A 25,121-nucleotide genomic window follows, 5' to 3' on the forward strand; every position below is an offset into this window, starting at 1 on the left:
GCATTTCAGGCGAGGAGGTTTCTTTCCCAGCCCTACCTGTCTATAAGTGCATGTGGCAAGAGGTAGGAGAGTTAGGGCTTCAGACATGGAGAGTAACTCACTGATACAGAGGGAAGGCATGGATAGGGGGTGCTGGTAATCAAAGAAAAGGCTTAACAAACAACCAATCCATCTGGGGTGTATGGCAGGAGGGCACCAGTAGGGGGAGGCAAAGCCAATGACAGGCACCTTCTGTTTCAACTTTTAAACGCCTGAAAACATTTCTATTCTGTCAGGCTTATGGGGGCAATACCATTTTCCAACATTGTTAGCTGATTCCTGTTTTATTTTAGATAGATGCTAGCTAGCTAGCTAGAATGGTTTTATAGGTAATTGTTGTAAACCACTCTGATATATATATGCAGCCCTCGCCGCAGCCACCAAGTGTGTCCCATATCCTTAATTGCTACATTTTCCGATCCAAAATTCTCTGCTTCATCTGTTATTTGTTTTGGTGCTTTATTACACCCTTAAGTGTCTAAGTGCAACTGATAAAAATGTTCCACATGTTTAGCTGACTGTCTTGCCCCATTCAAAATCCTTTCCTTTGCATAATTAAAGCTTTCACTCTGGGTTTATTTTACTGCCTTAACATATGTAAGACAGAAACATATCAATCTGACTTCCGACCACGTGATCTGGTGGGTGAACCAGGTTTGTGCCATAGGCAACTGTCATGTCCCAGGCATCAATGAAGCCCACCTTCAGATCTCGAAAAATGTCCTTTAGCGCAAGGTATTGGGCATAACCATGGAAGTCCCCAAATCGCTCCTGGTCTATTGACATCTCCCGGGTGTTCTCTGCTTTGATGATGACTTTTGTGTCTGGGCTCCTCAGAAGAAGACGTTGGATGGCTGCCCGTATGTTAATCATTCTTCGAATGAAGAGCTCGATGGGGAAGGGGCGGAAGTGCTGGCCCAGAGAGATGACAACTGCTGTGTCTCTGCCACCTGCCACAAGGTCAATGTCCAAAGCGACATAGCTGTGGTCTTTCACTGTGTACTCAGAAGAGCCTACAAAGGGGTGAGCATGTTTTTTCCAATTGATTTGAATGTTTCTAGCCATGTCCACTGCGACCAGTCGGTCGGGTTTCCCGATTACATAGCCCTTGAGATATTTCAGTGCTAATGTAGGAATAGAGAAAAAAAATCAGTACAAGTTTTTTGGTCATTGCCCTTAGAAAAATTAGGGGACTACTTCTTGTGCGGAAAATTCTACTGCATGTCTGGTGTACTCTCTTGGATCTGATGGTGCTATTTGTTTCAGGACAATTACAGAGACATTTATATCAGCCTGATTTCCCCACTACTACATAAGTACCCAGGCCTCACAGAGCAATTCTATACCTCCCTGCTGCTCTCAGATACCAATCCTGCTACAACATATAATGTTGCTAGATTCTGCACAGCAGTGCTCAAAATTTGTCGGGAGGATGACCTGTGCCACAAACCAGATTTAATGAACATATCAGAATGCTCTGTAAATGGTAAAGTCTTTTATATATCAACCTTTTATGTTCTTCCATACCCGCCCAATGCTCCTAGCCCTTCTTTTAGATTCTTTTAGCTCCTTTTAAATTCTTATAGACTTTTATATTCACCTTTTAAGTTTCCAAAACGTTTTCAGATTTTAAATGGCTGTATCCCATCCTTTCATGTTGGTCTATGACCATAATAAAGATTTGTACTGTATTGTATTGTTTCAGGGCAAAGACTTTATCTCTGTTCTATTGACAGGCTGGGCCCACACTGCAAGGAACTCCCACGGAGCAGAGGACAAACATCTTCTAGATGTCCTTTCTCCATTCCTCTTGGCTATAATCTCTTTGCTTCAGACAGTTGCTTGGTGGCATGGAGGGGAAAGAGATACAGTCGTACCTCGGGTTACATACGCTTCAGGTTATATACGCTTCAGGTTACAGACTCCGCTAACCCAGAAATAGAATCTCGGGTTAAGAACTTTGCTTCAGGATGAGAATAGAAATCGTGCACCGGTGGTGCAGCAGTAGCAGGAGGCCCCATTAGCTAAAGTGGTGCTTCAGGTTAAGAACAGTTTCAGGTTAAGAACGTACCTCCAGTACGAATTAAGTACTTAACCTGAGGTACCACTGTACTGCGAGCTGGTGTTCCTTTCCTTCCAGGAGCATGGTGGAACCTGCAGCTTCTGCTCAAGCCATCTAGCAAAAATGGACAATTCCATTGGAGCTGCCTTTTCCCTGCACATTAACCTCTGGGAGCAAAGCTTCCATTTGCCTAATTTCTGCACCGGGTTTCTGCAAGGGGCAGCCTCTAGGCTGAGAGTTGTCAACATTTTTGGGTCAGTGGCTACATTTGGAATTTTAAGACAGTTCCAGGGGTGCCAGCCCAAAAGCGGATGCCATGAGGTTCATGGCATAATGGGGGAGTGTTTAAATGGTTCATCCAATGGAGAAGAGGCCAAGCCAATCCAAACAGGAACTCAGCAGAAAGAGCAAACTGTCTCTCACATACAATGGTACCTTGGTTTGCAACCGTTTTGGATTATAACCAAGTCAAACCCGGAAGTGTGTGTCCCTTTTTTGGGATTACAACCCCCCCCTTTTTGGTTTACAACCAATTATTATTATTAGTTTTTTAGAGGCCCCATTGGCGAAAGCATGTCTTGGGTTGCAACCTGTTTTGGTTTACAACCGGGCCTCCGGAACTGATTATGGTTGTAAACCAAGGTACCACTATATATGTGGATTTATGGGGGGGGGGGGATGGAGATCTTTAAAGCAAAAGCCCTTACCAATATCCTTAGCCATTTCGTTTGCTGCTGAATGCTTCTTCAGCTCTCCACAAATGAAATTCTTGAAAATTGCAACAAGAAATAATGGTGAGAGTTTGCACACTACCTTCGCAGTCTCCACCCTTCAGTTCCACAAGATGAATGTTCACAATGTATTTACACACACAACTTCAGAATTATTGATTTCACAGGAGAGACATGAGCTTTAATGGAGGGGGAAAGTCTGAGGATCCCTACCTTCGTGTCACTTCTGTGGAAGATGTAGCTGAGGATGATGAATGCTCCCAGCACCAGGGCCAAGAAAGCTGTGAGTCTCCAGGTATGTGTCAAATACATTCTGGTCTCCTCTGAGAAAGAAGGAGGGGTGTTTCCTCATGAGTCGCCACCTTTGATTTCAAGCTTACCATATACAACATGAACAGGACAAGTTGGAGGGTGGGCGATGACATAACTGCACAAGATGGTAGTTCAGGCCATCTGCTCAATTATATCATTTTGCAACACTGATTAGCCCTCATCGTGCTATTTCAAATTTTGAACGAGAAAGGAGATTCTTCAGAGCTTTAGCAGGGCAAAGAAAAAGTACTAACAACTTTCTTCGCATGGTGAACAGCTAATCCAGAGCTTTCCAAACTGTGTGTTGTGACACGTTAGTGTGTCGGCTGCAGTGTGTAGGTGTGTGTCGCACAATTGCTACCCACTGTCCTCCTGGGGCTGAAAAGGATTTGTTTAACCTCTGGTTTGCTAGTAAAACTGAATGATTGTGTCACGAAATGATGCATGTCCAAAAAGTGTGTCACCAACCTGAAAAATTTGGAAAGCTCTGAGCTGATCTAAAGATTTCAGACCTAGCAGTGGATGAAGAAGAGAGGCTTTTAATGCCACAAAAATCAAACCAGACCTCTAAGGAGGATCTAGATCTTGTTGTGGAGGTCTCCCAGAAGGACCTCAAATATTTCTCTGCAGTAGGAGGGTGGGGAAAACTTTCCCATTGTCTTTTCACTTGCAAATCCCATTCATAAAAATGCCTGAGAGGTAAGGGCTTACCCCTCTCTGCAAAACCAGTTTGGCAAGTTTTTGTTAAGCTGTCATTATGTGTTAGTTTGTAAATGAAAATAAAATAAAAAAATTGGAAACTAAAATATTTATCATCTGAAAGGAATGACCTGGCTGTCCTGGAAATGCATTATGAGACATAGTAATTAAATCTCATCATTTCCAAACGAAACATAGCATTATGAGAATGACTCACAATGCACCTAATTCAACCTGGGAAGGAGTAGAAATCAGGATCTTTCAGGTTCTCAGTAGTGAAACGCTGTGAAAAAGGCAGGAACTTTGAAAAATTAGAGAAGCCAAGAGCAACAAATCTAGAGGAGAGTTGCCCTTTAAATTGATAGCATTGCAGCATGGCACTCCTTTAACTGCTATCAATAACAGAGAAGCAAAGGAGTTGTTTGCTGCCATGAAACTGAACAAGATGACAGGAGGTAGAAGAGGAAGATAATATTCAAAGGGTCCTTGAATCGACTTTGAATCGACTGCTTTTTTCACAGAGTGAAGCCGCATTGCTGTTGCCGGAGAGCGCTGACTTTTTCCTGTGGAAAATTGGATTATAAACAACTACTCGTGAGTAAATCGGAAAATTGGATTTTTAAATACTTTAATTTGGCACTGAAGCGGGAGGTCATAAACAGGAAGTCCGCCTCCCGTTTTGTAAATAGACTGAAGCAAAGGCGTTACAAGTTAAAGTCTTTGAAAGCTTTTGGCAAAGGATTAAATTTCCATCGGTTTAAAATACAAAACCCCCCTTGGAAGCAGGAGAAGAGGGGGAAATTTTGGATCTAGTGAGCCTGCAGGAGAGAGTGAAAAATCAAATTACCACTGCTCTGAACCTGGGAAACAGGCTGCCAGATGACATTTGGAGAGAGTGCAATTGACAGAACGGTTTTGACAGCTAGCTAAATAAGAGTAAGATACTGTTTCCATTGTCCTTCTCTGCGTTTAAAAAAGAGGAAAAGTAACTGAAATTTTATCTTTAATGTTTGAAGTTGTGCTTGAAAGAACTGATACAAGTGGAGACTGTTTCCCTCTAGAGGGAGCTTTTGAAACTGTAACAGGACTGTAACTGGGGGATTTCCAGCTGCAGATAAGGAGTTTGAGAACCAGAGAGCGACCTTGGACTATTAAAAAATGTTGACAGGAGAGGCCATTGTGACTGTTTTATGTAAGATAAGCTGTTCGCTGAGACAGCTTCACAAGAAGATGGATGACATGAGTTTTAAAGTTGACCATTTGGAACAGAAAGTGACTAATTTGAGTCAAAAAGCGAACATCAATACAGAAATAATTCAGGACTTGGTACAGGAATCCATTTTGGCAGGACAAATGGTGGAGGAGAAGGAGGAGAAGGAGAATGTTGCTGTTGTTGAACATAAAGTTGAACATAAAGTAGTACAAGTGAGATCTGTGGCTTCACAGAAGCAAATTGAGGACTATAAGTTGAGGCCTTTTATGATTGAATCTAGGAAAAGTCTGAGGAATGGACTCCGGCTTCGACGAAAGAAGGAAAGTTGGAAAGATCCCTCTATGCAGGGTTTAATTGACTTTTGGGACATGGACTCGGGCCTGGAGGAGATTTGAAGTTTTGGGGGCCTTTGCACTTGGAGGAATCTTGAAATATGCCCTGAAATACTTTATGGACTGTAGCTTTAACTATGGAAATTTGGCTGATCTGTTCAGAAGGAAGAAAAGGATTGACAGGTTGGAGTTTCCCCGAGATTTGCTTTTTAGCATTAAAGAAAATGAAGAAGACCTGCAGAAGGCACTTGGAAAAGAGTTAAGAGCCTTGGACATAAGATCACCAGGTTGATGGACTTTATGGAATTGACGGAAAGGACTGGCAGAATCCGAAACCAGGGAGAGGAGATGGTGGAAGAAGATTGGAAAATTTAAAGTTTATATATAGACGTATGGTAAAACTAATGAGTGATAGAAAAATGGTGGAATGATTTTTTATGGGCTTAGCAGAAATGTTATAAGGAGATAAGTATATATAAGTATTTTAGTTTAAATGGAAAATAAGGTTAAAAAATATGTTATTTACAATATGATAGAAAATTGAGAAAGATGGAAAGGATTTGCTGAAAGAATTAAATGAAGTGGAATACAAAAAGGGAGGTGAGAGGAGGTCGAGGAAACAAGGGAATGAAAGATAGAGTACGGAAAAGAGAGGATGTATTTTTTTTAATTGTTTTTGTTTTGTTTCATTTAGGGCTAAGGTTAGGGAGTGGGGTTTGTTTAGTTTAGTGGGGTTTGTTTAGTTTAGTTTAACGTGTTTAGTTTTTGAGTTTAGGTTGTGTTTTGCATTGTTTATATATTGTATTTTTTTTCTTTTTGTTTTCCTTCTTTGTCTTTTTTCTGTTTTTTTTCTCTTCTTTTTTCTCTCTTTGTAATCTATAAAAGTAATAAACATTATTTAAAAAAAATATATTCAAAGGGTCCATGGCAGTGAAAGACAAGGAAGAACAAGGAAAAACATAGATGGTAATGCATTCCTTTTTTGCCTTTTTCAATGACTGGAAACTGCTCTTATATTTTACCTTCTCTATTAATCTGTTTGAAAATCAAAGTTGAACTTGCTTAACTGTTTGGTGTCTTGAAATGTAATCAAGAGGAAAACAAAGATGGCCCTTGTGGTCTCTTCCAACTCTATGATTCTATAATTCTATGAAAGAGGGCAGCTACGAAAAGTATATTTACGGAAATTTTTAAGGGAGCCAGCAAACATCTTAATTCTGGGCAGTGTCATACAGGAAAGAATATGAAGTCTAATATTGTAAAATGACGAAGACACTGACATCCCAAGCCTTCACCTTCTCAAACTTCAGGGGGTGCTTTATTAAGAATCCTGCTAATCCTCTCATGATATTAGGGTTGCTTATATAATCTAGGGACGCAGATGGCGCTGTGGGTTAAAAAACAGAGCCTAAGGCTTGCTGATCAGAAGGTTGGCGGTTCTAATGCCCGTGATGGAGTGAGCTCCCGTTGCTCAGTCCCTGCTCCTGCCAACCTATCAGTTCGAAAGCACATCAAAGTGCAAGTAGATAAATAGTGACCGCTCCAGCGGGAAGGTAAACGGCATTTCTGTGTGCTGCTCTGGTTCGCCAGAAGTGGCTTAGTCATGCTGGCCACATGACCCGGAAGCTGTACGCCGGCTCCCTCAGCCAATAAAGCGAGATGAGCGCCACAACCCCAGAGTCGTCCACGGCTGGACCTAACGGTCAGGGGTCCCTTTACCTCTATGTAATCTAAACTTGTTCAAGCTCATTCCGATTCGTGATCAAGTTGCTTGAATGCTATCACTGGCAAAATTCTGTTAGGGTTGTTATGCCACCCTAATTGTAGGGATGGTGTCGCAGGGTGAGGGCACACCCACCCCCGCAGCATAAGACAAGCCACAGCTGTCTAGCTGACATGCCCACTCCTTGACCTTTTGTCTCCTCAGCAGTGTTCTGTGCCCTGACCTTTACCTCCTTTGCAAAGGTATTGCTCATTTCCCTCTGTAATGGGAACATGACACGGTGGAGCAAGTTGCGTAGATAACTAGGCAACACCCAGGGGGTTCGGGATGGGAGAAGTGTAAAGATCAAAGCCCTGAATATATCTTGCTGGTTTTGTCTATCTTGTGAATAAAAAGAGCCTCTGCTAAGCTAGTAATCAGCTTGCTTTCCGCGCAGCTCACTTACATCATCAACTCCCATGTTGGCTCCATTATATCTACCCTAAAGGTGATATTCCACAGTGGTGGCGTGGAGTGGTTGAAATGCCCCTTTCATTAACTTCTCTCTTAGGTTGCATACAGGGGTGGGGTTGAGGCTGGTCAAGAGTGACTTACAACAGTCGTGCAATGCAGTCCAGTATTCAGTTGAATGAGAGGGGACAGAGCTAGCCTTCCCCCCAAAAAAATATTGGGCAAGGCTATCCATCTAAGGGGGAAAAAACCTTATATAATTGTAGTTTCTCTTTAAATCACAATGGTTGCCGTATTTTTCGCTCTATAAGACGCACCAGACCACAAGACGCACCTAGTTTTTGGAGGAGGAAAACAAGAAAAAAAATATTCTGAATCTCAGAAGCCAGAACAGCAAGAGGGATCGCTGCGCAGTGAAAGCAGCAATCCCTCTTGCTGTTCTGGCTTCTGGGATAGCTGTGCAGCCTGCATTTACTCCATAAGAAGCACACACATTTCCCCTTACTTTTTAGGAGGGAAAAAGTGAGTCTTATAGAGCAAAAAATACGGTATTTCTCTCTCTTTTTCCCAGTTTCCCAGTTATTATTTCTCAGTTTGCATCTATACATATTAATCAACGCAAGTACGTGTTATGCAAATCTCTCTGTTCTTTGGTCCTCTTTTGGGTGACCTTTCAGTGGCCACTCCCACTCAACAACTCTGTATTGCGATTTGTCACTTGTGCCGTCCTCTAATACTGAACTTAGGTGATCCTGTCAGTTTTGAAGTGAAATGTTCCCACCCAGAAGAAAGCAAGCTGGTTCCCACACAATAATGTTAGCTTAGTGGACCTTTGGATTTTTCCAAGGGATTAGGGTCAGGCAGGTGAATACTGTACCATGAATTTAAGAAAACATGAAGCTTTCCTTCCCTATACTATATGGAGAGGTTCCAGGTGAGAAGAAAGGGAAAAGGACGTTGTGATGTAACCCGGGCTCCTTCAGAGTGTCTTTACCCCTCTCTTTTCCCCAGCCCCCTGCTGGGTGGGCAAGGGGGTGTCACAAAGAAAGTCAGTTTAAAGGTGACCATTGGAATTAAGGCCACAATAGAATAGCTGAATTGCATTTCCAACCCCTACCAAAAGTGTGCAGGTTTCTCTTCCTACATCACCCACAAGGGATGGAGAAGGGCTTTGGACTCGGATCCTGCCCTGAGCCCAGTTAACCTCTTACTCACCATCCTCCTCCTCCAGCCTCCTCCATGCCCTCCACTCTGTCTCTCACCTCCTCCCTTCTTGCTTGCGCGCTGTCCTCCCTGGTATCAGCTGCAATAGGTGAGATCAGCAGGATAGGCAAGCTGGTATTTGTTTCTCTTCCCCTTGCTTTGCAGTGAGGAATTTGCCCTGGGTAGGTTGGGCCATGGGAGAAGGGGAGGGCCAGAGGAGAGAAATGGAGAGCCTCTGAGCATGTGCCACTAAGCTCACTAAGAAAAGCAAGCTAGCAATCTCAAGGTTTCCCCAAACATAGGATTAGGGAAGAATAAAGGAGGGTGCTGTAATGGACAGGCTGGTTTAAACCTCTCACTAGGGAGAGTGAGAGCAAGAGAGATTTCACTTTCCAGATAGGCTTATCCCCCAGCTCTGGCAAAAGGCATCTAAACATATTTGAACCAAGGATAGACATTTTCCCCAGCACAAAAGCTAGCCATACTTAAGAGTGTGATGCTGGGCCTGCCTCTGGGCACAATGAACACAACTGCCTCTAGTTTTAGTTGTGAGCATGACATGCATGCACTGTATTTAAGGCCACAGAAATCTGCCTTATACCAGGTCAGGCTATTGGTCCATCACTGACCGGCAGTGCCCACAAACCAATAAGTGTTTCAGGCGAGGAAGTTTCTTTCCCAGCCCTACCTGTCTATAAGTGCATGTGGCAAGAGGTAGGAGAGTTAGGGCTTCAGACATGGAGAGTAACTCACTGATACAGAGGGAAGGCATGGATAGGGGGTGTTGGTCATCAAAGAAAAGGCTTAACAAACGACAGATCCATCTGGGGTGTATGGCAGGAGGGCACCAGTAGGGGGAGTCAAAGCCAATAGGGGGAGTAGGGGGAGTCAAATCTTCTGTTTCAACTTTTAAACACCTGAAAACATTTCTATTCTGTCAGGCTTATGTGGGCAATACCATTTTCCACCATTGTTAGCTGATTCCTGTTTTATTTTAGATAGATGCTAGCTAGCTAGCATCTTATACGTAATTGTTTTAAACCATTCTGATATATATGTAGCCCTTGCCGCAGCCACCAATCACCCATTCAATCGCCACAGAAAATCTCCTGCTCGAGGCAGCAATCAGTCCCCCGCCCCACCTCTTCACTATCCGTGTATAAGAAGACACCCTATTTTTGACATTAATTCATAAGAAAACAAGCCTCATCTTATACAAGGAAAAGTACGGTATATTTTTAATAACATGTTTTTTAATATATAGTCATGGCGTTTATGAGGGCATTGTTTGAATTGTGTTTTCTCCTCGCCCCCTACCAAAACACTTCTGCAAACCCCTCTGCAGAAGAGGTGGCTGGGACGTGAGGTCTTCTGCTCCACTCTCCATAACAACTTACCTGCACCTCCAAATCACCCTACCCCACTGAGATGGGATGATGAGCTGCTTGTGCGTAAAATCCAAGTCCCTCAGAGTTTGGTCAAGTTCGCAAACCTCTGTCTGTAACGGAGCCCCTTAAACATGGCTCCGTCAGTCGCTGGCAGATTCCGACAGTGGTTGCTTTCGGAATCTCTTCCAACATAAAAGCTCCTTAATGGAAACACGTCTTCTGGACTCTCTGCGTGACAGTTTCCGGCGAGGAGTGGGTGTCCCTACAGGAGGTCCTGAAACCTCCCCACTGTTTTCGCTGGAAGTGTCTCTGAGCCATCCCTCCTGCTCACTTCCCCTCGGCTCACCTCCTCTCCCCCTGCTGGTTCCCTCTTCAGCTGCTGAGTCTCTCCCAACCTGTGTGAGCCCTTCTACCTCCCTTCCTTCCGATGGCAGTTCCCTGACACCCACCTTAGTCTGAAGTGGCACCCCATGAGATATTAGTGGCACAGGGAAAAGCTTCTCAGAAGGATCTGCACAGGCACCGCTGGAAAATGATTCCAGGTGGACCCTTGGGAAGGATCTGGCAGTTCCGTATATATAACTGACAGTTTTGCCAATCCAGAATCCTTTGCTTTGGGTAATTGAACTTTTCACATTTGATATCCCTTAACGCTTCAACATATGTAAGTTAAAAACATATCAGTCTGATTTCCAACCACATGATCTGGTGGATGAAGTATGTTCACACCGTAAGCAACTGTCATGTCCCAGGCATCAACAAAACCCACCAAAAAATATCCTTTTGTGCAAGGTATTGGGTATAGCCATGGACGCCCACACATTGCTCTTGGTCTACTGACATCTCCTAGGTGTTCTCTGCTTTGATGATGACTTTTGTATCTGGGCTCCTCAGGAGAAGGCGCTGGATGGCTCCCCAGATGTTGATCATCCTTCGAATGAAGACCTCAATGGGGAAGGGGCGGAAGTGCTCGTCCAGGGAGATGACAATGTTGTCAATCTCCTGAGTGATGAAAGGAGACTGGTTAACTTACAGAGACCTATTGATAGAAGAAAATAATATTATTAAAATTAGGCTTTATGAGGATCTCAAAACAAAATTAACAGGATGGTTGGAATACCACCAGTTCAATAATATATTTTTAAAGGACAAACAACAACAAAAATGGCTTCGAACATGTTAGATCAAGGATAGAAATGGATGTAATACAAGGAGGTACAGAAACATTGTCTAGAATTTATGAGTTTTTGCTGGAGTGGCATACAAAGGATGAAGGAATTAAAGAGGTCCTGACAAAGTGGACAATTGACATAGGTTATAATATTGAATATGATAAATGGTTAAAGCTATGGAACATAGGATTAAAATTTACTGCTTGTGTGACCCAGAAGGAAAATATATTAAAAATGATGTATAGATGGTATCTTACCACAGCCAGGTGAGCAAAGATATATAGAATGAGAAATAAGAACTGTTGGAAATGTGAATTGAAGGAAGGAAAGTTTTTCCATATGTGGTGGTTGTATGCAAAAGTTAAAACCTTCTGGGAAAATATTTATAATGAGTTTTTAAAGTTTTTTAGATACACTTTCCAAAAAAACCACACAGAGGCATTTTTGCTAGGTATGGTTGGAGATGATATAATAAAGAGTGACCAGAAACTGTTCCTTTATGCTACTACCGTGGCAAGAATACTACTTGCACAGAAATGGAAGCAACATGAAATACCCACAGTTGAAGAATGGTAGCGGAAACTCATGGAGTACACAGAAATAGCAAAATTGACTGGAAAAATCAGAGAACAGGGTGACGAAGCATTCCAAAGAGACTGGATGAAATATACAACATACATAGAAAAGAACTATACACAAATTTGCGGAACTGAAATAGACCTCATAATGTTTATTAAAAATCATTCATTTTGGATTTAAGAACACTGAAGAAATATATTACAACAACTGAAGAATATATATTTAATGAAATTTTGAATAGTATTATTCCATAGTATTAAGTACATATAGAATGAAAACATGACAAATGCGTAAATATAAAGAAAATATAGAGAAATCAGAAGAAGGAGGGAGGGAAGTACAAACTTGTTTAGAGTTAAAGTATTAAGGTTAAAAGGAAAACATATGTATTATGTATTATGATGGTGAAATTTGTAAAATCTGTAAAAAAATACTGTTTTATTTATTTGTACTTTGATTATTGCTTTCATATTATGGATCAATGGCCTCGTAAATCCGGCACTGTAATGTGTCCAAAAGCCTGCTCTAGGCCAAGATTGGAATGCCATACCATCAAATATGAGCAGCTGCTATTACTCAAAGCAAATATTTGCAGAGAGGGAAGGCACACCAATTATTCTTTCTCTCTCCCAGACAGCTTCCCAGAAGCATCTCAACAGGAATTGCTGGGAAATGATCCTAGCCCAGAAGGATCTTTGGGAAGACCTAGCAAGGCTCTCCTGACATTCTAAGGGAAACCCAGTGGGATAAAGTTTATCCATCCAATATTTGATAAAGTGTCCCATATCCTTAATTGCTACATTTTTCCGATCCAAAATTCTCTGCTTTGTCTGTTATTTGTTTTGGTGCTTTATTACACCCTTAAGTGTCTAAACGCAACTGATAAAAATGTTCCACATGTTTAGCTGACTGTCTTGCCCCATTCAAAATCCTTTCCTTTGCATAACTAAAGCTTTCACTCTGGGTTTATTTTACTGCCTTAACATATGTAAGACAGAAACATATCAACCTGACTTCCGACCACGTGATCTGGTGGGTGAACCAGGTTTGTGCCATAGGCAATTGCCATGTCCCAGGCATCAATGAAGCACACCTTTAAATCTCGAAAAATGTCCTTTAGCGCAAGGTATTGGGCATAACCATGGAAGTCCCCAAATCTCTCCTGGTCGATGTCTATCTCCCTGGTGTTTTCTGCTTTGATGATGACTTTTGTATCTGGGCTCCTCACGAGAAGGCGCTGGATGGCTCCCCGGATGTTGATCATCCTTCGAACGAAGAGCTCAATGGGGAAGGGGCGGAAGTGATGGCCTAGGGAGACGACAACCACCGTGTCTCCGTCGCCTGCCACATTGTCAATCTCCCGAGCGATGTAGCTGTGATCTGCTGTCATGTATTCAATGATGGTGATGAAAGGGTGGTTGTGCTTCTTCCACTGGATCTGGCTGTTTCTTTTCATGTCCAGAGCCACCATATTCTTCTGATTACCCGTTCCATGGAGGTCAAAATACTGAAATGCTAATGCAGGAATAGAGGGGATGGGGAATCAATACAAATCTTTGAAAACTATCCTCTGAAAAATCAATGGACAACTTCTTGTGGGGGAAACTGCAGAATGACTAGCCTACTCTTGTTGATCTAATAGTGCTGTTCATTTCAAAGAGATTCCTGTGTCTGCTATGAGTTTTCTTCGTCCACCCTGGTACGCATGCTGTTTCCCTTACAATGATTGCACCAATTTCTCTCTGGAAGTTAACGTGGCTGCACCTTCACTACCAGGCAAATGACCTCTTCATTGCTGTCATGTGCCAATTGGCTATGGAGCGGTAAGGAAGGAGAGCACCTGTGCACTCGTCAGCCAAAGGAGATCAAAGCTCCCAGCAGGTAGGACTTTTCCTCTTCCAGAGAGAACTGAATGAGGAAGGATGGTAAGGTTACAGCCACAAGTGCTGGGAGTTGACTCTTGCAAGCTGAATTCATTCAGAACTGGCTCCCACTTCGTGCATAGTCTCAGTGAGTGAACAAACAAATACATTCTACAAACCGTTTAAAACGTTCACTCAACCAGTGATTTCAGCGAAGCCAGGAACAGTATCTTTGAGCCTGGATAAACAGGATTCTTTTTAAACTCCTCCGGAAAATCAATATTTTTTTGCAAGCAAACAACTTTCCTAAAATAAAGTGCCCTAATAAATGCATTTTTGTTTACATTTCTTGGTTGGAGAACAGCACCATAAGATTCAAATAATGAATTCCAAAGGATAGCTGTGTTTGGATTTATGAATTAATTTGGAAAGCACAACTTAGGGCTTATTACACTTTCCTTTGCTCTTTCCAGGCAAGGTCCTTCCTTTAAAACTCTGTATCTGAGTGACATTTTTTTTTTTTTGTCCAGAGCTTTCCCCATGAAAACATGCTCTTTAAAGCTCAATTGGAGCAAATGGCAACTGAGTACTGAAGAGTGGGGAAAGCTCATGGGTAAAAACAGAAACAAACAGACAAACAAACAAAAAACCCACTCAGATACAGAGCTTTTAAGTGTTGACCTGGAAAGAACAAGGCAAAAACATGTGTGGATAAGCCCTTAGACAAATGTCTCCCTGATCTCCATGTAGAACAGATTTCTGAAACATAAGAAAGACTGGGTGTTCAAAAGTTAGCGTATAGAAGCCTGAAACAAAGATACTTGTTACAGGCAACAATATTACATTGTGGTTGTCTCTAGGTAGGAAAACGTACATTGGATTTTATCTGTGATATACCACATCCATTGTCTCAAAGTTGAATCTCCCAGGAGGTAAATAATCTTTCGTTTCAAACAACTTTTAATTCTCTTGAGGTTTCTGAAGCTGAGCACATGGCAGAACACAGGATACCACTCGTTCCTCCAGACGAAGCCACTGGGAGATGGATAGCTCATTCCAACCCCACATTTCCCCTTTGCCACAGTTGCCTTCTTGCCTGTCAAAAGGAAATGAGAAACAAGAAGATGCCAATGACTTATTGCATTCCTATGCCACTCTTCATTCTGGAAAGCGCTTTACAAACAATAAATAGCAACAGAACATTATAAATACAGCATAAATAATATGAAATAATTAACAATTGCAATCTATGAAATACTATTAAGGAAACAGCACTTAAAAATAAACTCAACGTCACAATTACAGCAAAGGTCATATTACACGATTAACAAATGAGTGCAGCGTTTTCTAACCTATAAAACAACATTAACGAAATATCAACAAATGAAATACGCACTGCCCCCATGACTCATAATCTTTTGCTCTATTTAGTTCATTAAGATACACATAAGATACAGTGGATGCTCGGGTTGTGAACGTGATCTGTGCGGGAGGCACGTTTGCAACCCACAGCGTTCGCAGCCCCCCAGATCCCAGTGCGACTCCTGGTAGTTCGGGCTGGCTTCACCCTCCCCAGGCTGGATACCTGGAGGTCTCCGTCTACCTCAGCCAATTGCCCAATCCCGCCTGGGGACTCGTTGCCAGGGGATTGGCCAGGTAAGGGGAGGGACTGTCCTGCCCACACAACAGAAGGTGACTCTTACCTGCGAAGCGGCAGTCGGCTCCAGAGATGCTGTACCTACAGGGGTCCTTGGGCAGCAATGATTGTAGCAGTGTGAGGAAACCAGCATTGAAAGGAGTGAATGGATCTATAGTTTGTGGGCAATCAGTGGGGACCCAAAAGCTCCAGAAAGGAGGGAGGAGGAAAGTAGTTGGCAGAGGCAGCGGCATAGCTAGCCGCTCGGGTGCCTGGTGAGGGGGCGTGTCCTGCAGCCGGGGGTGGGGCAATCTGCCCATGGGGGCGGGGCAAGCATCTCTGACCCTTGGAGCCTCTCCACTGCCTCCCCCTCTGCTGTAGGGCGGCTGAGGGAGAGGCAGCAGGCAGACGCAAGTCCCACGCTGCCGTTTCAGCCACCATGTCAACCCTAAAAAGTTTCGTCAGCCCAATTTTATTTTATTTTTTAAAACTCATTTTGTCACACCCCCTCAGTGATGACGCCTGGGGTGGCCGGCACCCCCCTTCCTCCGCCACTGGGCAGAGACAACATTTTATAGCAGCCCATCAATTCGGCACCTGACAAACCATGTGCTAGTTCTGAAGCCACAGTCATTGAGCCAGTGGTTCTAGTCTCTACTTGAAACTGAAACTCGCTGGGTAGCCTTGGGCCAGTTACTTTCTCTCAGCCTAATCTACCTCACAGGGTTGTCATGTGGAGAAGAACGATCTACACCACTTTCAGCATATTGGAGGAAAGATGAGTTATAAATGTAGTGATAAATACATTTTCCAGGATGGAGCAAAACCAAAATTATTATAATTATTTGGCCTCCTGCTTCCACTCCCAGATGTGTTGGACTACAACTCCCAGTCCCCCTCAGCCAGCATGGCCAGTGGTCGGGGTGCTGGTAGTTGTAGGCCAACAATACCTGGGGACCCAAGGTTGAGAAAGGCTGGTCTAGAGTACCATATTGGGGGTGGAAGGCAGCACTATCCTTTGTGCTTGAATAATCCATAAATGCCTTTCCATCTTTTCTCAGATGGGTCCTTTATCCTTTGTCCCCTGGCAACCTACAGTTTTTGTTTTCATTTCTTTAAAAGAGCGCATTGTCATACGTTTGGGTAACACTGGTCAATACTTATATTCTGAAATGTCTTCCAATTCTGAGCTATAACTGCTCATGAAGCCAAAAGGAAATAACCCAACTTTGTGATTGAGAGGGGTTGGGGCAACCCATATTGAGAATGGCTGGGGGGTATACGCAATGAAATCATCACCATCATCATCTAAATTTCCATCCAGAAACATATTTAACAGCACCAACCAGATGGTGCCAGAGAGCAAACAAAGTTTCTATGCAATTTTTACATAGGTTCCCCCCCTTTTGTTATAACAATTCAATTTCTGACTTATTTATAGCTTTCCCCCCCTTGTGTGTAGATCCACCCCATATCATACCCTCTCCAACAAGAGAGGCTTTGTTTTCAGTAAGATTTAAGTCTGTTAGGGAGGCAAAACTCCAGTATTTCTTTATTCCCTTCCCCAAACCCTTCTCTCTACTGCTGTTGTATATACTGTATAAGCAGAAGTGGTGAGACTTGCTACAGGAGCGTCCCCATTTTCCCAAGCAGAGATCACCAAAGCTGTGAAGAGAGAAAGTCCAACAGACCTTCACAGGCTATGACCCAAAAGGTTCCAAAAGACTGAGGGATGTTGCATCCAATGTTTAACCTTTAGGAGAGAAAAATCATAATTAGGAAAGAACGTTGGAACATATCAGTTTTTAGGAGTGCTCCTGGTTTTTACCCCACTTAATTCTTTCATCCAACTAGACGCGCTCGGAAATGGAATAGCTGAATGAACTTTAATCTGATCCAGAAAGACAATTCATATGAAGTTACATCCTCATTGGATATAAATAGAAAATTATATTGAAATGGCCCTAGAATAACCCCAGAGTGTTTCAGATGTGGATGAAGTGAAGGTAATAGGGTGAACCTGGTAGAATAAAAACTGAAATGAAATCAGAGCATAGCTTGTCCTATTATTAGCTATTTTTAGGTGCTCCTGATATTTTTAATGTTTAAAGTATTTTAAAATACTTGAAATGTTATTTTATTTTAGTAACATTATTTTACTGCTCTGGTGTTTGCTGCCTTTGGCTCCTTTGGGAGGAAGGGCAGGGCTGAAATTTAAGAAATAACCACCATCATAATTTACCTACTTATTCAGATGCATTACCCTTCCTATACATTAGGCTCAAGGCATGTTACATCAGCCATACATACCTGAGATGGACTACTCTCCCTTCCCCCATGGACTACTGGTAGGTGGGGTGAAGAGATAAAAATTACAATCATCCATAAATGCAGCAGAAATCAATCCTCACATTCCTACAAAACAACAGTACCTCTAGCATTTTGCCCACCTCTGATCACTCCTGAAAAATCGCTCTCGGGACACCACTCCCTGCCCCCATCTCCAGCTAGAAGTCAGGAGATTCTTTGCCTCATACAAAATAGTGGAGATATTTCCCACTTCAACATTTTATTTGTAACTGGAAATGTGTCTGGCTTAGTAGTCACCCGAAGTGTCTTTGTGGTGGCTTTTGGTATAAAGATTTGGAATAGTTATGTTTTTCAAAGAACAGATAGTTTCATTATAAGCCGGGGAGAGGTGTGTGCTGTTGCAACCTTGGATTCAGAAGAATGAACTTCTTGCCTCCTTCCCCAGACAAATTTAGGACTCTGCCATAATAATAATAATAATAATAATAATAATAATAATAATAATAAACCTTGTTTTGTTATCAGTCAGGGATTTTGAAATATGACTTCTGCCATTTTAACAGATTTAATATAGAATCATATATAATTGTAAGTTGGAAGGAACCACGGGGGTCATCTGGTTCAACAACCTGCAGTGCAGAAATCTCTTCGCCCAACATGGGTCTCGAACCCACAAACCTGAGATTAAGAGTCTCATGCTTAAAAGGATTAAGGGCCAAAGAGTTTGGATTTGATATCCCACTTTATCACTACCCTAAGGAGTCTCAAAGTGGCTAACAATCTCCTTTCCCTTCCTCCCCCACAACAAACACTCTGTGAGGTGAGGCTGAGAGACTTCAGAGAAGTGTGACTAGCCCAAGGTCACCCAGCAGCTGCATGTGGAGGAGTGGGGAAGCAAACCCGGTTCACCACATTACAAGTCTACCCCTCTTAACCACTACACCACACATAGGCATCTATGAAATCAGGATGTTAGATGAGATGTTAACCTAGTCCACAAGACTCTTATAGTCATCTCATGAGACCACAATGTACCTGCTTACTCATAGAGAGCAGATACACAGATCAGCACAGTCCCACAGGGGATGATTCACAAATAAGTAGCCAAATAAATACCTATTTAAAAGGCTGTGTTCCAAGTCCGTGAGATACGTGACCTTTTCATTGTAGGTTTTCAGGCGGATCAAAGCATCACATGACACATTGTGTGGCTTCAAACAGTAGAAGGCCTCTTGGTCTCGCTCATCAAGATACTCACACCGCTCTTTTACTGTTATATTATAACCACAGTCGCTGGAGACAGTTGATGTTCCATTTAAAAATGTGCCTACGAAAGCTATTTTGCCGTAGCCCTTCTTCCTCGCAGCCCACAGTGCTGAAACTCCTTCGCTGGGGTGGATGAGCATAAGGGATACTTTAACATTGCCAGACCAGAATAAAGTGAAATTGACCAGGTATGTCCCATTCCTGTAGTCTGTGATGCTCCCAGAAGCTCCAGCATTAAGACTGGAAGAGATGATCCTCGCTTGTAAGAAGTCTCCTCCGTATTCTTTTCTCTTTCCCAAGTGGTCGTACAAATCCAGTTGAACCAGCAAGGGGTCTCCAACACAATAAAAACTCTTGTAGTTTAATAAGGTGGCCTCACTCTTCTGGGCACTTGTGGTGGTCATTATATCTGTGAAAGTGACGTTGGGCATCATCTGGTCCAGTTTTGCGATGATGCTTTTTACTTCTTCATCCTTTTTGGTCCACTCCATCATATTACAGCTCGGGGTGTCACCTTTCACTGGTCCAGTTGTGCTCCCACCATCTTTGGTTGTTGAATGGTTCATAACAGATCCTGAATATTTCCAAATTCACCCAAATAACAATTAAAATATGAATACAGTCATACCTCGGGTTAGATGTGCTTCAGGTTGAGCGTTTTCAAGTTATACTCTGTGACGACCCGGAAGTAACGGAGCGCATTACTTCCAGGTTTCGCCGCTCACGCATGCGCAGACGCTCAAAATGACGTTGTGTGCATGTGCGGAAGAGGCAAAACGTACCTGCGCACATGTAGACGCGTAGTTGCGTCTTACGTTTTACTCAGGATGCGAACAGGGCTCCGGAATGGATCCCGTTCACATCCATAGGTACCTGGGAAAGGTGGGAATAGATTCGAAAATGTCTGGGAGGCACAGCAAGAAAATATGTAAGAAATTACCATATTTTTTGCTCTATAAGATGCACCTGGCCATAAGACGCACCTAGTTTTTGGAGGAAAACAATAAAATAAATATTTTGAATCCCAGAAGCCAGAACAGCAAGAGGGATCGCTGTGCAGCAATCCCTCTTGCTGTTCTGGCTTCAGCGAAAGCAACATGAAGCCTCTTCAGGTCAGCAGGAGGAAGGCTCCCCCTGCCCTGAAGAGGCTTCGCGTGGCTAAGCCATATCCCTCTTGCTGTTCTGGCTTCTGGGATAGCTGTGCAGCCTGCATTCACTCTGTAAGGCGCACACACATTTCCCCTTACTTTTTAGGAGGGAAAATGTGCGTCTTATAGAGTGAAAAATAGGGTACACTTATTTTTCACAGGGGTGGGGAGCTTGTGACCCTCAAGGTTAGGCTAGACTACAATGCCCATCACCCCTGGACACTGGCTGTGCCAGTTACTGTGGCTGCTGGGAGTTGAGTCTCACTGTGGGATACAATCCACTGGTACAGTCAAATGCAACATTCCTTATTTCCCTAGAGTGGGCACAGGCAGGGGGACATCCAGTCAGTGTAACTTTCTGTTCCACTGGTGTGGAGCGTCCTCCCCCTGCATGTGGCCTGGGAGATGGGCATGGCTCTGGCTGACTCCATGAAAGAGCTGAGTCATGCAGCTATTTTCTCAGTCTTATTCAGTCCAGTCATCTCGTGTTGTCTTCTCCCTCACTTGCTTCCTGCTCTCTTGCTGCCATGCTGCTCTCCCGCAGCCATTTTGTTATCTTAATGTAATTTTTGCTGTCCGCTGGCTCTTGGCCAGGAGCACATGAGGTCAGTCTCCCTGTGAGATGAACTCACAGTTTCTTTGTGCAACTACAGTGGTACCTCGGGTTACATCCGCTTCAGGTTACATCCGCTTCAGGTTACAGACTCCGCTAACTCAGAAATATTGCTTCAGGCTAAGAACTTTGCTGCAGGATGAGAACAGAAATTGTGCTCTGGTGGTGCAGTGGCAGCAGGAGGTCCCATTAGCTAAAGTGGAGCTTCAGGTTAAGAACAGTTTCAGGTTAAGAACAGACCTCCAGAACAAATTAACCTGAGGTACCACTGTACTAGGTGAAGCCTGCCTTTCAGGGATGAAATCGTGAACAGAAACGTGAGTAAACCTTTTGTTACTTTACTCAGAAAGACTCCTGTGTTTTTACTCTTTTAAGAGGGATTAAAGGGGAAACCAGGAAATAATCTTAGCTAAGAGATTCAAACAAAACTGCAAACTAACTTCCTGTTATAATGAGGGGAATCTGCTCTGCTACATCACTTCACTAGCGTGAGTGAAGGAAGGAAGGATAATACTTATTCAATACAGTGGTGCCCCGCAAGACGAATGCCTCGCAAAACGAAAAACTCGCTAGACGAAAGGGTTTTTCGGTTTTTGCGTTGCTTCGCTAGATGAATTTCCCTATGGGCTTGCTTCGCAAGACGAAAATGTCTGGCGAGTTTGTTCGCTTTTTTCTTAAAGCCGCTTGAAGAGGCGCAGTTGCGACGGACCGTGCTTCGCAAGACGAAAAACATCGCAAGACGAAAAGACTCGCGGAATGAATTAATTTCGTCTTGCGAGGCACCACTGTATATCCTTTCCTACTATCCTTAACATTCCCACACCCACAACATCTGGTGGGCCACAAATGTCCCCCATCTCTGTTTTATTCCATTAGCCAATACTGTTTGCAATATGTTTTGTATTTATGACTATATTTCTTGAATTAACAGCCGATGAGGTTATGAAAATTATAGAGTCCTTACCAAGAGTTGTAGCAACTGTAATGTTTTCTACTTGTCTCTTGAGACCTCTGGAGTTGGTTATCTGAAGCATGCAATGAGAAAGAAACAACTGCAAGTGTTCACAAGGAAAGAGGATGGCTCATTGGTGGAAAATACTCTTCACTCCATGAAAGCCACATGCTTAGCACAGTCACATGCTGAGTGAAGCTTTAGGAGTCTAGGTGGTTAGGGCTGCACTTAAAATGACAGCAAGGCTGAGCACTTAGTTAGCAAAACTTGTGGGCTTACCAGAGACACCTCAGTTGGTTAGAGTGTCATGCTGATAGCACCAAGGTTTGATCCCTATATGGGGCAGCTGCATATTCCTGTGTTGCAGGGGGTTAGACTAGTTGACCCTCGGGGTCCTTTCCAGCTCTGCAATTCTATGATTCTATGAATGCTGGATTCGAGAATGCATTAATGGGTCCAGCAAGGCAACCGATACAGTGGTGCCTCGCAAGACGAAAAGAATCCGTTCCGCGAGTCTCTTCATCTTGCGGTTTTTTCGTCTTGCGAAGCAAGCCCATTAGCGGCTTAGCGGATTAGCGCTATTAGCGGCTTAGCGGGCTTAGCGGATCAGCTGATAAGCGGTTTAGCGGCTTAGCGGCTCAGCTGTTAAGCGGCTTAGCGGCTTAGCGGATCAGCTGTTAAGCGGCTTAGTGGATCAGCTGTTAAGCGGCTTAGCAGCTTAGGATCAGCTGATAAGCGGCTTAGCAGCTTGGGAAAAAGGGGGGGAGGAAAAAAACCCCGCAGGAACTCGCAAGACATTTTCGTCTTGCGAAGCAAGCCCATAGGAAATTCGTTTTGCGAAGCACCTCCAAAACGGAAAACCCTTTCATCTAACGGGTTTTCCGTCTTGCGAGGCATTCGTCTTGCGGGGCACCACTGTACATTCATTTTTTCTTTGACAGAGAGAAAAGCAGCAGGAAATATTTACACACACACATACACTGGAACAAATGTACTCTAAATTAATATTGCCCTTAAACACCATTCTGTCAAGACATTGTTTTCAAAAGCTTTGCCATTTATTTATTTAATTTTCAAATGGAAGGTCAGTAGAAAGCTCGTCAAGGTCTGGATTAGGAGGATACCTATCAGTTAAATTGTTTAAATCTACCTGGATCTCGGATCTGTGAAACTGGTAGCCGAGGATGATGAAGGCTACAATCACAAGGGCACAGAAATGTGTCTTCCTCATGGGGGAGGTGTAGCTATTCTAACCACCTCTGGAAAGCACAGAGAAACTCGTTTTCACCTCATTTGGTTCCAAGCCTGTCACACACAAAAAGGGCAGCAGGTGAGTAGCAATGCTTTGCACTAAAATCTCCAGGTGTGATTGAACTTCTACTCACATCATCCTCAACCAGCTTAGCCAATGGTCATGGATGATGGGAACTGTAGTCCAACAAAAACATTGAACTGTGCAGTTTGAGCCTGTAACACCAACCCTGGCACAACTGCACTGGCTTTATATCAGTTTCTGGATTCCATTCAAAGTGCTGTTGTTGACCTATAAAGCCTTACATGGCTCAGGCCCTCAATACCTTAAGGAGTGCCTCTCCCTGTATAAAACAACCCATATCCTTGTCATCTAAGGCCCCTTCTCTGTGTCCCCCATTCCAGAGAGGTTCGGAGGGTGGCAATAAGAGAATAGGCCTTTTCTGTGGTGGCTCCCCAATTGTGGAATGCTCTCCCCATTGTGACATGCCTTTAGGTGTCAGGCAAAAACATCCCCGAGAGGGGGCAATGACAATAAAGATATTATTATTATTATTATTATTATTATTATTATTATTATTATTATTATTATTATTACCTCTTTACCCAGGCCTATGGCTGTTAAATAATCTATGGCCCATGAAAGTGTTTTTTTGGGGTGGAGGAGTGGACTGTTATTATGATTGTTTTACTGCTAGGCTGTCTGCCATTAGGGTTTTTATTATGTTTTTATCATTGATGTTCTGTAATGTGTTTTTAATGTTGTACACCATCCTGGGTGGTATATGAAGGGTGGTATATAAATTATTATTATTATTATTATTATTATTATTATTATTATTATTATTATTATTAAGCCATTGAAGTTACCAGTTATACATTCCAAGTACCTAACTGGCAATCAGTACCATCCACACATAATGATAGGGCTGAAAGGGGCCCTGAGGGTAATAAGAATAAGAATAAGAATAAGAATAAGAATAATTTTATTATTTATACCCCACCCATCTGGCGGGGTTTCCCCAGCCTCTCTGTGCGGCTCCCAACAGAATTAAAAACACAATAAAACATCAAACATTAAAAACCTCCCTAAACAGGGCTGCCTTCATCCAATCCAGCCCCCAATTAAGCACAATTAAGCATTTGTCCTTACTCCCCCTGTACATGTCCCCCTCCCCAGGGTTTGGGTTGGTTTTGTAATCCTGTGACAATCCCTACCACCACCACCCTCCTCCTCTCAATGCCTCTCAACCTGTTTTTACTCATATCCTGCGATGTTTTCTCCCTTTCTCTTTCCGAAGCAAAGTTCAAACTTCCCGTCCTACCTCAACTGTACGTCGTCTGTTGGACTGTGGCCTGAGAAGACCGCCTAGCAACAGAAAGGTTCTAAATGATCAGAGGCTGCGATTGGTCAGCAAACCTTTGCCGAGCAAAAGCAGTGTGAGGGTGCTTCCTCTGCCAGAGCGGCTTCTGTTGCACCTCTTCCTTTAAGGTGGCCCCAATCCATTGCTCCATGAGCCAGGGCTGCCCAGCTAGGAGCAGAGCAGCTACCATCAAGGCCTAAGGAAGGGCTCTTGGAACTCATGCACTTATTATATTGGAATCAATAAAGGCTAATGAGGCAGAAAGGAGTGGTACACAGAGGAGGAACAAAGTCCTTTGGGAACATCAGCTCTTGGATCTACTGCCTTATTTTGGCTGCTGATCCCTGATTTTCGAGGCTGCTGGTCCCTTATTTTCAAATCTGTAAGTTGACAGCTATGCTTCCTGCCCCTCAGAGCTGGTGCACTATGTGGGGTTAGGCCTTGGCGGCGAGAGCTCCTCCTCCTCTTTGCCCGCTCTCCAAGCTGCCCAAAGGTGGAGGCTAACACCACTGGCCATGGAGAGGCCATGGAGAGGTAACAGGATGCTTTCTTGTGGCTGCTGCTCGGGACAAGCGCCGCCTCATCTTCCTCCATGAGCTTGGTGGCAGCAGCACTGGCAGGGGAAATAAAGGTCTTCCAGGCTCAAATCAGAAGCCAGGATGGCATTCATAATTCCAGGATGTCCTGGAAAATTGAGGAAATTATCTGCATACTCTGTAAGGGAAAATATTTCCAGAGAACTGATGTCACAGAGCTAAAAGCACCACATAAAGGCATCCTTGTGACTGGCTTTGCTAAAAAATAAAAATAAAAAAT

The 25,121-nt window shown here is 43.3% G+C and overlaps 2 protein-coding genes across 4 annotated transcripts in view; both read right to left on the reverse strand.

Moving 5' to 3' along the window:
• Positions 1-412: 412 nt before the first annotated feature.
• The window catches only part of LOC310695995 (NXPE family member 4-like), a 48,916-nt gene continuing 24,207 nt past the window's right edge, over positions 413-25,121 (reverse strand). Inside the window, exon 7 of the mRNA XM_083481064.1 lies at positions 413-1,163. Within this exon, the coding sequence (XP_083337190.1) occupies positions 628-1,163 (536 nt within the window). The 3' untranslated portion in view covers positions 413-627. The remainder of the gene's footprint in view (positions 1,164-25,121) is intronic.
• Positions 12,325-24,274, reverse strand: LOC310695994 (NXPE family member 1-like). 3 transcript variants are annotated; one of them, XM_083481061.1, is made up of 6 exons: positions 24,194-24,274; positions 21,703-21,763; positions 18,828-19,551; positions 17,093-17,154; positions 14,640-14,861; positions 12,325-13,418 (listed from the first exon to the last, which is right to left on the reverse strand). In XM_083481061.1, the coding sequence occupies exons 3-6, from the start codon at positions 19,541-19,543 to the stop codon at positions 12,883-12,885; spliced, it is 1,536 nt and encodes a 511-aa protein (XP_083337187.1). In that variant the 5' UTR covers positions 19,544-19,551; positions 21,703-21,763; positions 24,194-24,274; the 3' UTR covers positions 12,325-12,882. The 3 variants fall into 3 exon arrangements, with proteins under 3 accessions (XP_083337187.1, XP_083337188.1, XP_083337186.1); XM_083481062.1 differs by having other exon boundaries at positions 24,204-24,257; XM_083481060.1 differs by lacking the exon at positions 24,194-24,274 and adding an exon at positions 22,841-22,998.

This window comes from Podarcis liolepis, assembly GCF_965112155.1.
Source record: "Podarcis liolepis genome assembly, chromosome: 16".
Taxonomy (NCBI): domain Eukaryota; kingdom Metazoa; phylum Chordata; class Lepidosauria; order Squamata; family Lacertidae; genus Podarcis; species Podarcis liolepis.

What these genes read in the sequence shown, in the direction of transcription:
- LOC310695994 (XM_083481060.1), bottom strand. Translation starts at nt 22,921, where the DNA reads ATGAGGAAGACACATTTCTGTGCCCTTGTGATTGTAGCCTTCATCATC. An exon ending in GAACACAGCCTTTTAAATAG is followed by an intron (nt 17,155 to 18,827) that starts GTATTTATTTGG and finishes TCTCTCCTAAAG; the next exon opens with GTTAAACATTGGATGCAACA. An exon ending in TATCACAGATAAAATCCAAT is followed by an intron (nt 13,419 to 14,639) that starts GTACGTTTTCCT and finishes TTCCTGCATTAG; the next exon opens with CATTTCAGTATTTTGACCTC.